Source organism: Mus pahari, chromosome 9 (assembly GCF_900095145.1).
Source record: "Mus pahari chromosome 9, PAHARI_EIJ_v1.1, whole genome shotgun sequence".
Lineage (NCBI taxonomy): Eukaryota > Metazoa > Chordata > Mammalia > Rodentia > Muridae > Mus > Mus pahari.
Genome location: NC_034598.1, coordinates 48,788,424 through 48,798,623, shown reverse-complemented (window position 1 = coordinate 48,798,623; position 10,200 = coordinate 48,788,424). Strand labels below are relative to the sequence as shown.

Sequence of the window (10,200 nt, the reverse complement as noted above, 5' to 3'; positions counted from 1 at the left end):
TGAGCCACCATGTGGTTGCTGGGATTTGAACTCAGGACCTTCAGAAGAGCAGTCGGGTGCTCTTACCCACTGAGCCATCTCACCAGCCCTATTCTGAGTCTTCTAACTCAGCTTTAGTAACAAGGGTTACAGACCTGCATAGGCTCAACCCATAGTCTTCAGTTTAGTTTCTTGTTTGTTTCTGAGACAGTTTCTTGTAGCCCAGACTGGCTTCAGATTTCTCTGTGCTGAGAATGACCTTGAGCTCCTGATCCTCCTGCCTCCACGTCCCACACACTGGGGTTACAGGTGTGCTTAACTCCGTTTAAAATTACTGTGTCATTATATTGGATCCCGTGAGGAAACTCAAGTGGAAGTAGATTTTGATTCATAAAGTAGTTTATTGAGTGAGGTGTGGTGGCACCCTTCTGCATACCCAGTTAATAAGAAGGGGGGATTACAAGTTCAAGTCTAGTTTGGACTCCTTGCTGAGAATTCAGCTCAACAAACCAAAAAGTAACTGATTTACTCCAAGTATCTCAAGCTCCTTAACTCCCGCGGTCTGTGAGATCTCTTTCAATTATGAGCCTTTAATATGGAGATTTCTGTGTAGGCACTGTTTGGGTCTCTTAGCACCTAAGTCCTTGTATGAAAAATTTAAATCTAAGGACCTGTGAAGCCAGAGATCTTTTGAGTTAGGTGCTCTCTACGTTGATGTAAGATTTCTTGGTGTGTGGAATACCCAAGTGCCTATGTCCCCTCACTCACCCCATTACTATTTTGTTTTGTTTTTTAGATAGAGTTTCAGGTAGTCTAGGCTGGCCTGGAATTTACCATGCTGCAGGGCATCCATAGTTGAAGTCCTGATCCATCTGCTTCAAGGTTCTTTCTTGAAGTTCTACTTGCTTGCCTTTATTGAGAGAGAGAGAGAGAGAGAGAGAGAGAGAGAGAGAGAGAGAGAGAAAATAGAAAATTACATTTATTTATGTATGTGTGCCTCAGTATGGATGTGAAGACAACCACGTGAGTCCCAGGGATGGAACTCAGACCCTGACAGTTGGTAGCAATACACATACCTGCTGTGCCTTCTTGAAAGCCTCTTTCACCTTTTTGAAAAGAAATACATTTTTATTTGGATGGGGGAGCGTGTTTTGAGACAGGGTCTCACTCTCTAGCTGTGGTTGGCCTAGAATTCACTACATATCATAGAACAGGCTATCCTCAAATTCACAGAAATCCATTCTGCCTCCTGAGTGGTGGGGTTACCATCCCACTTAGCCTGGTTTTTGTTTGTTTGAAACAGGATCTCATGTAACCTGGGAATTGCTATATAGAAGATGCTAACCTTGAACACTAATCCTCCTGCCTATACCTCAGGATTACTGCCATTACAAATATACCTCCACTATGCCTGGCCCAAGAAATGCTTTAAACGTTTTATTATTGATGAGAACTCTCTTCCACAGGCACCTGTTGAAAGGGATATTGACCCTGTAGCCATAGCAAGCCTGGTCCTTACTATCTATGTAGCCTAGGCTGGCCTGGAATTTGTAAGGGACTCCTGTCTCTGCTTTAATAATGCAGGTATTGTAGGTATGGAGCATTAGCGATACAGGGCCTTTAAAAACAGAAATGACAGCTGAGTTTGGGCAACCTAAGACATCTCACAGCCTGGACCAATTCCAAAGCAGTTTAGTACACAGCCAGTACCCCAGAATCTGTTAGACACGGTGACATAGTCTCATAGAAGAGGGAGAGTCGTATGATCTCTGAGTTGGAGATTAATCAAGAACCCCTCAGAATCACTGACAGCTACAGCTCAGTTGACTCTCCCTCTGAGGGTCAATGTCCAGCTCCACGGTCTAGGGGAATTTTGACAGTCTAGGAGACTTGTGTCTTGGGAAAATTAGGGGACCTCTGGGGACGATACAAACATGGATGGGAATTTCAGATGGATGCTTCTAGAAATAGAGAAAAGGTGGTCACTTGGGCCACACTAGAAGTCAGCCTCCCGCTTCCTTTTTCTTCCCCACATCTAGAAGTCATAGGAAATGCCAATGAGTTTCGGGGGCACAGGGTCAGAGGTATTGGAATGGTTCACAGGCACAGCAAGATGAAGGTCTATACGCCGGGAATGATGAAGGCCACACTGGGAATACCCACCCGGCGAGTCCCAGTGCTTAGCCTCTGGCGCCCCTTAGTCTAGTTCCTATTCATGGAGCGTAAAAGCTCGGCTTCCAAGTCTAAAGTTAATTTTGCTTAACAAAGACTAAGAGCGAAGGGATTACTTTTCGTAACCCCAAATAGATCCGCGCCTGACTCAGTTTGTCCCCGGTGGCATTCCGTAACCTTGTTTTGGCGGAGCTTACGTCACACGCCTTCTCCGGAGCTGCCCGTACCTGGCTCTTTCTGATTGGCTGAGATGAGCCCGTGGCCCCCGCTGATTGGAAGCGATGGCTGCCAATCCGCCGTCCGTCATGCTTGGGTTAGGTTGAGCTAGAGGCGGGGGAGTAGTAGGGAAACTGGAATTTCCCGCGGAGCTGACGGCGCTTTCTCTACCCCCTACTCGTTTGAATTCCACGCGCTCCAAAATATCCGCCATGGAGAAATCTTGGTAATGACCCATTCCCCGTAAGCATCCCAGGAACACGTCTTGACCTTTGCCCTAATCCTTCCCCTCCCGTCCCCTGCGCTGGGGGAGAATTCTGGGTAACCAGTTTCTCTGGTTCGCTCAAAGAATTCTGGGTAGCTATCCGTTTCCATTACTTCCCCCTTACCCCCGCCCCGTCTGTGGGTAACTGGCCGTTCTTGTTACCCACCCCCTGGAGAATGCTGGGTAACCACTGTAAAGGATTCTGGGAAACTGACTTGTCTTGCCCCCTTCACCGCCCAGCCCCTTTGTCTCATGTTCAATTCTAAGAAACAAGCATCTCAGAGCTCTCTACCGAACTCCAGCCCCTGTCATACCCGCCGCCTTCACCTTGTGGTTCAGGAGAAAGGGAAGTCAAGAATTAGATCATTTGGTGGGGTGGCAGGGAACTTAGGAAGTTTAGAGGTGCAGAGTAAGGGACACTGTCGTGCCACTCACTGTACAGCATTGCCCTTGTCCCCTTCCTGCATGCTTCCGTCTTTGCCGGGCAGTCTGATCCCCTCTGCCTACCTCATTGTCCTGTCCACACAGAAGATACTGCCAGGACCTAGGCCTATCCCTGACTGAGCTGCCTCTTTCCCTTGCAGGCCAGGATGTCCATTCTAGGTTCACTGGTGCTGTCCTGCTGAAGGCTGGGTCACTTGTCTGTAGGAACCGTGGCAAGGGAGGGTGTGACTCAGGTCTGACCAGCGGCCACTATCGTCATGAACTTTGAGGGTCTGGATCCTGGACTGGCCGAATTTTCCCCAGCTATGCATTCTACCCTGGACCCAGTCCTGGATGCCCACCTGAATCCAAGTTTGCTACAGAATGTCGAGCTAGACCCAGAGGGAGTGGCCTTGGAGGCTCTTCCTGTCCAGGAGTCAGTGCACATAATGGAAGGTGTCTACTCTGAGTTGCACAGCGTGGTGGCTGAAGTGGGAGTGCCTGTGTCTGTCTCCCACTTTGATTTACATGAGGAGATGCTGTGGGTGGGGAGCCATGGGGTAAGAACTATACCCCTTTCTGAAGGCTGAAAGGGTGTATTAGAAATCTTTATCTGGTCTTTGCCCAAGGACAGCTCTTTACAGACAGTCAAAACTGATGAGTTGAACTGATGAGAGTTAGCTGGGTCTCTCAAAACCAAGAAGGGAATGGAGAGATTAACTACGTATTTCGTCTCATAAGGCATTCCATCTGCCAGTTCTCATATCACTACTGTGTTTTTGCGACAACATCTCTCTCTAGAGTCCAGGCTGACCTAGAACTCACAGCAGTCCTCCTGCTTTTGCCTCCGAAGTGCCAAGTTTACTTGTTTATTGTTTTTTAAGACAGGGTCTCTTCTATCCCAATCTGGCCTTGAACTTTATGTATAGCCAAGGATGGTCTTGAATTTCTGATCCTCCTGCCTCTGTCTCCTGAGCACTGGGAATATAGACACCAAAACCATAATCAGTGTCTGTCGCTGGGATAAGCCCCGGGGCTTTGTGCACAGCAGGCACGCACTGAACTCACCCCTACAGGTCAAATCCTGGTTTTGTTTTAAGATAGGGTTTTGCTGTGTAACCCAGGCTGGCCTCAGATTTACAATCCTAACGTCATCTCCAGAGTGCTGAGTTTATAGGCGTATCACCAATTAAGCTCAGCCCATGTTTTGATTAACTGTATCCATCCCTTAGTTTATAGCCATTCATACTCGATCTTTAATATTTTACCCGGTCTGAAACAGTTTCAGTAGGTAGCGCCTTCTGATCTGGGACTTACTATGCAGCCTGGGGTGGCTTTGAACTAGGGGTAGCCTTAACCTCAAAGTGCTAGTGTTTCAGGAATGCACCACACCTGGTGAATGTTGCAGAATGTTTAATGAATGTTTTTGGATACCTTTTGGAATTATTTTGTCTTCTCTTTCTGATTGTTAGTCTTAGCAGTTATCAGTGTTAATTTTCAAGTGTGTAGTAATATATGCTATGAGGCCAAATAGTTTCTGTAAGACCTTGGTTTACTTATTTACAATTTCATGGGGGTATGAATTGTTTTTCCATTAGGAGAAATGAACTTTTTTACCGATGTATTCAGTTCAGTAAGTCAGGCTTGTCTACTGCTGTGTTCTGCACAGGGAACAGAACTAAATGCAGAATAGCCCATAGAATAGGCATGGTTGTTCACACCCTATAACCCTGACTTGGATGCTGAGGCAGGAGGATGGCAAGTTCCAGCCCAGCATGGATTACCGTAGTAAGACCATGTTTCAAAAACCAACTGCCACCACCAAAACAGAGGTCTCCCTGCCTTTACTTCCTCAATGCTGGAATCTGAGGCATGTAGCTTTGCATTTAAAAAAAAAAAAGAATGGATTTCGTGGTGGAAGCTGAAAGGTGGGCACTTATTCATTCAACCTTTTTCCTTGTCAACAGAGTGAAGGGCACACAAAATTGTGGGGGTGTGAATCAGTGATAAGAACTTGCCTGGAATACAAGAGGCCCTGGGATCCAACCTTAGTACCTTCCCACAGGCCCTGGGATCCAGTCTTAGTACATTCCCACAGGCCCTAGGATCCAGCCTTAGTACCTTCCCACAGGCCCTGGGATCCAGCCTTAGTACCCTCTTCCCACCAGGCCTTGGGACGGCACGGGAGAGTTTGACTTTTCCAGTGCTTGAGACTTAGGGCTGTGACCTTACACGTGCAAGGTGGGTATTTTACCGCTGGGCTGTCTCCCCGACTTTGGAAACTAGTAAGCCAGCTGCTGGATACCAGAACTTGATTGTAAGGCTTAGGTTTGGAATGAGTAGTTAAAAAACAGAACACAACAATGCATGTCCAAGGCTGGGTATGGTAGTCTATACCTTTAATCCCAGCACTGGGAAGGCAGAGGCAGGTGGATTTCTGTGAGTTTGAGGCCAGCCTGGTCTGCAAAGTGGGTTCCAGGACAGCTAGGGCTGTCTCAAAAATAAATAATTTTAAAAAAAGAAAGGGGATTCAAGGTGTACACATACCTGCAATATCAATGCGTGAGAAACCAAGGCAGATTGTGTAAGGCCCAGGGCAGCCAGTACTATGCAGCAAGAACCTATCTCAAAATAAAGTTAAAAAGGCTGGGGACCGATCTTAGCTGAGTCTTGCCTAGCATATGTGAGCCCTTAGGTTTGATTCTTAGTACTGAATAAAACAAAAGGAAAACTCAAGTACAAATGTAATTAAAGCAAAACCTTTTGAGAACAAATGAGGTTATAAGGGAAGAGGTACATGTCTCGAGGGATCCAAAGAAGGGAAGCAGTGGGTAGTGACAGATTTCATCATACTGGGAAGGTAGAGGCAGGATAGCCATGGCTGCATAGTATGACCCTCTCAAACAAATGAGCAAAGAAGGCAGTGAGGAGTCAGAAGTCCAGAGTGAGTGATGTGCCAAGCAGGGGCGGTGTCTCAGTCTTGGTGTTCTGGCCTATAACTGTTGACTCCGTATGGATTGCTCACTTGCTGTAGAGATTAAGATTTAAGCAAACGAAGACTCCAGAGGCAGATGCAGGAGGGTCTCTGAGTTTAATGCCAACCTGGTCTTTATAGCAAATTCCAGAACAGCCAGGGATACATAAATGTTGCCTCAAAAAGCAACAACAAAAAAAGATTTAACCATGCATCAAGGTCTGATATCAGCACGTAGGGGGCTGAGGCAGGAGGATTGTGCAGCTTCGAGGTAGTCCTGGTGTACACAGCATTTGCCAGACTACCCTGGACTGTAGGAGACTTGAAAAATAAATAAATAAATAAGACAACCAAAAAACAACACCCTAAAACTTGGCCATGGAATGAGTGGCCCGTGGAGGATCGGCTTTTGTCCCTGGCCTTCTGAAGAAACAAATCTCTAACTGAAGCATTACCTATCATAGAATAAAATGAGGGTTTCTATAAGTATTCTGTGCTGGGTGAACAAAATAACTTGAGGCTGGAGGAATGGCTCGGGTTGGATAAGATTACCTGTTGTCTTCCAGAGGATCCGGGTTAGAGTCTCAGCACCCATGTAGCAGTTCACAGTTGCCTGTAACTCCAGCTCCAGGGGATCTAGTACCCTCTTCCAGCCTCTCTGGTATACACACACACACACACACACACACACAGATAAAAAAAAATAACATTAAGAAAAGTAATTACTTATATAAACCATTTTATTCTCACTATGACCATAATGATAGGTAATGCTTCAGTTAATTAATAATTAAAAATTAATTAAAAATAATGATTTGCATGAAAGTAAGGTAGAGTAATCATGGCTTAATCACTAAGATTGACTGGTCCCTAGCCTTATGCCTCTTGTCTAGGCAGAAAGGCAGTCTGAGGCGTGCTCCATCCTTAGCAAGTACCTGCCATGCCCCTGCCTCACCCAGGTCTGTGTCTCCACCCTCCCCAGGGCCACGCCACCTCCTTCTTCGGTCCAGCTCTGGAGCGCTACTCATCCTTTCAAGTCAGCGGCGGTGATGACATCCGGCAAATCCAGAGCCTGGAGAACGGCATCCTCTTCCTCACCAAGAACAACCTCAAGTTCATGGCCCGAGGGGGGCTCATTATGTTTGACTATTTGTAAGTGGCCTTTCCGTTCAGCTGGGAAGGGGAAAATGACGGGAAGGCTGTAGCAGCTGGTGAGCCCCTGGCCTGTCGGCTCTTCTCACACAGGCTGGATGAGAGCGAGGACATGCACAGCCTCCTCCTGACAGACAGCAGCACTCTGCTTGTTGGCGGGCTGCAGAGCCACATACTAGAGATTGATCTGAACACTGTCCAGGAGACTCAAAAGGTATGCCCACATGGGACCTGAAGTCATGGGGGGCTGTGCTTGGGCTGTAGTGTGTTGAGATGTGAATGTGGCTTCTCTGTCTCTCAGTCATGGGAAATCATCTCATTGGCTTCTCTCTCCAGTATGCAGTCGAGACACCCGGAGTCACCATCATGAGACAGACAAATCGCTTCTTCTTCTGTGGCCACACATCTGGCAAGGTAACCAGACTCCACGTCTGTCCTGTGTCCTGTCTCAGTAGAAACTGGGGTCTGCTTTCCCTGCGGATGAGAGACGAGGGCTGTGAGGAGCTAAACCATGCCCTGCCTTCTGTGCTGAGATTATCTTGAGATGATCTGAGATGATCTCTGTGCTGAGATGATCTTGGGTCCTGGTATTTTCTACAGCTAGGTACCTTGGAGGCAGGAGGAGAAAGGGTTCTTTGGGTCGTCCCTTTTAGCTCTTGGCTTCTCTCTCCCTTTCTTTGCTCTGACAGGATACTAGAACCTTAGTCTTCTTGTCAGGGCTCTCTCAGGGTTAAGGAGGTGGCAGATAACAGGTCTTTTCTTCTTCAGGTTTCTCTGCGAGACCTCCGTAGTTTTAAAGTGGAGCATGAATTTGATGCCTTCTCAGGGAGTCTGTCAGATTTTGATGTTCATGGCAACCTGCTGGCTGCCTGCGGCTTCTCCAGTCGCCTAACTGGTCTGGCCTGTGACCGTTTCCTCAAAGTGTATGACCTGCGCATGATGCGTGCCATCACGCCCCTTCAAGTGCACGTGGATCCGGCCTTCTTACGATTCATACCCACATACACTTCCCGCCTTGCTATCATCTCCCAGTCAGGTATGATGGGCGCAGTACTGGGTATAACAGGTGCAGCACTGGGTATAACAGGTGCAGCACTGGGTAGGACAGGTGCAGCACTGAGTAGGACAGGTGCAGCACTGAGTAGGACAGGCCCATGAGCAGAGACCCAGCTCAGCAAGAGTAACCCCATCTACCTTTCTGTTGGAGAAGGAAATAACCATTCACCAGACTACCATGGTTTCACCTAGGTTTGCTTAGAATGGGCCTAAGGAGCACAGAAGACAGTAAAGATCCCAGGCCTGTGATCCCAGCTACTTGAGAGGTTGAAACAGGAAAACGGTCAACTCAAGTCCTGGCTGGGCACCATAGTGATGCCTTGACTTAAGAAAGAAAAACAGTACAAGCCAGGGCTGCAGCCAGATGACAGAGTGACTGCTCATAAGGTGCCAGGCTCAGTCTCCTGTACAACAAAAGTAAATAAAAACAAAAAAGCATGGAGACTGAGAAAATGGCTCAGTATTCAGAGGATTTTGTAGAGAGCCGGAGTGCAGTTGCCATCACCTGCAGTGGGAGGTGTCAGTGGATCTCATACGCTCTTCTGGACTCTGCAAGCACCTACACTGGTGTGTATATCCCAACACAGAGCACACATGCAAGCCTTAGCTTGGTGTGGTAGCAGCACACAAGAGGGTGCATGTGGGCCTCTCAGTTCGAGGCCAACTTGATCCACAGAGTTCAGGACAGCCTGATCTACACAAAGAGACCCTGTCTTAAGGGGACTAAGTGGAATGACTGGAGACGCGCCTTTGCTGGGAGTTGCTCATTTGGTTCATGTGTCTCCTGACATTAGAAGAGGATAAAAGGGTTTTTCCCTTTCCCTTTCCAGGGCTCACTGGTCTGTCCCTTTTTCCCTCCTAGGTCAATGCCAGTTTTGTGAACCCACAGGCCTGGCCAACCCAGCCGACATCTTCCATGTGAACCCCGTGGGACCTTTGCTAATGACGTTTGATGTGTCAGCCAGCAAGCAGGCCCTGGCCTTTGGGGATTCTGAGGGCTGTGTGCATCTCTGGACTGATTCCCCTGAGCCGTCCTTCAACCCTTACTCCCGAGAGACTGAGTTTGCTCTGCCCTGTCTCGTGGACTCCTTGCCTCCTCTGGACTGGAGCCAGGATCTTCTGCCGCTTTCCCTCATTCCTGTCCCACTTACCACTGATGCACTGCTCTCCGACTGGCCTGCTGCCAACTCTGCTCCTGCTCCCAGGTTGTACCTCACTGCTGGGTGGAGGGGTCTTGGGGGGGAGATGGAAGCTTTTGCTAGCCTGGCTCCCATTCCACTGCTATAATTATTTTTGTACCTTAAATGCTTCTTCTGATTCTGAACCCATGGGTTGGGAAGTGCATGGGTGGCTGCCATGGCCCTCAAGCCTAGAACTACACTGGATTATAGGCGAGCACCACCTGTGGATGCAGAAATTCTTCGAACCATGAAGAAAGTGGGCTTCATTGGCTATGCTCCCAACCCTCGAACCAGGCTGCGCAACCAGGTGTGTTCAGAGGCGGGCCTACTGTGTTTTCCTATCTCTTACTAGTGTTTGTTTTGTTTTTAAACTTTAAAGGTTTGGGATGTGTGTGCAGAATTCAAGAAGCTATGCTTGTTATGTCTAATCCATAGAGGATACGGTTTTATTCGTTGGGATGGTTATTTGATTGAAGAAAGGACAGTACCCCATCAGAAATTTTATATATATCTTGTTGTTAAATAGCAAACGAATGTTAGGAGCTTTCCAAAGAGAAGCTGTAGGCTAGAGCAGTTAAGACCAGTGTGACGAAATAGGTGGACAGGGGACCACGAATGTGTAGTTACGGAGGAGGAAGATGCCGAAAATAAAAACTGTTAGAGAAGCCGGGCGTGGTGGCGCACGCTTTTAATCCCAGCACTTGGGAGGCAGAGGCAGGCAGATTTCTGAGTTCAAGGCCAGCCTGGTCTACAAAGTGAGTTCCAGGACAGCCAGGGCTATA

General features: G+C 47.8%; 2 protein-coding genes across 6 annotated transcripts in view; one reads left to right on the top strand and one right to left on the bottom strand.

Annotated features, from left to right (window-relative positions):
• The window catches only part of Il23a (interleukin 23 subunit alpha), a 7,394-nt gene extending 4,685 nt beyond the window's left edge, over positions 1-2,709 (bottom strand). The window contains exons 1-2 of the mRNA XM_029542377.1: positions 2,379-2,709; positions 814-889 (exon numbers count right to left, since the gene is read on the bottom strand). Of these exons, the coding sequence (XP_029398237.1) occupies positions 814-889; positions 2,379-2,605 (303 nt within the window). The 5' untranslated portion in view covers positions 2,606-2,709. The remainder of the gene's footprint in view (positions 1-813; positions 890-2,378) is intronic.
• Pan2 (poly(A) specific ribonuclease subunit PAN2) overlaps positions 2,507-10,200 on the top strand; it is an 18,026-nt gene continuing 10,332 nt past the window's right edge. For 4 of the 5 annotated variants that reach the window (XM_021205061.2, XM_021205058.2, XM_029542375.1 and 1 more), the window contains exons 1-8: positions 2,507-2,593; positions 3,217-3,615; positions 7,012-7,181; positions 7,275-7,395; positions 7,518-7,595; positions 7,950-8,217; positions 9,100-9,442; positions 9,629-9,725. In XM_021205061.2, the coding sequence (XP_021060720.1) occupies positions 3,334-3,615; positions 7,012-7,181; positions 7,275-7,395; positions 7,518-7,595; positions 7,950-8,217; positions 9,100-9,442; positions 9,629-9,725 (1,359 nt within the window). In that variant the 5' untranslated portion in view covers positions 2,507-2,593; positions 3,217-3,333. Of the gene's footprint in view, positions 2,594-3,216; positions 3,616-7,011; positions 7,182-7,274; positions 7,396-7,517; positions 7,596-7,949; positions 8,218-9,099; positions 9,443-9,628; positions 9,726-10,200 lie in introns of those variants that run through there. The other variant, XM_029542376.1, reaches the window with a different exon arrangement.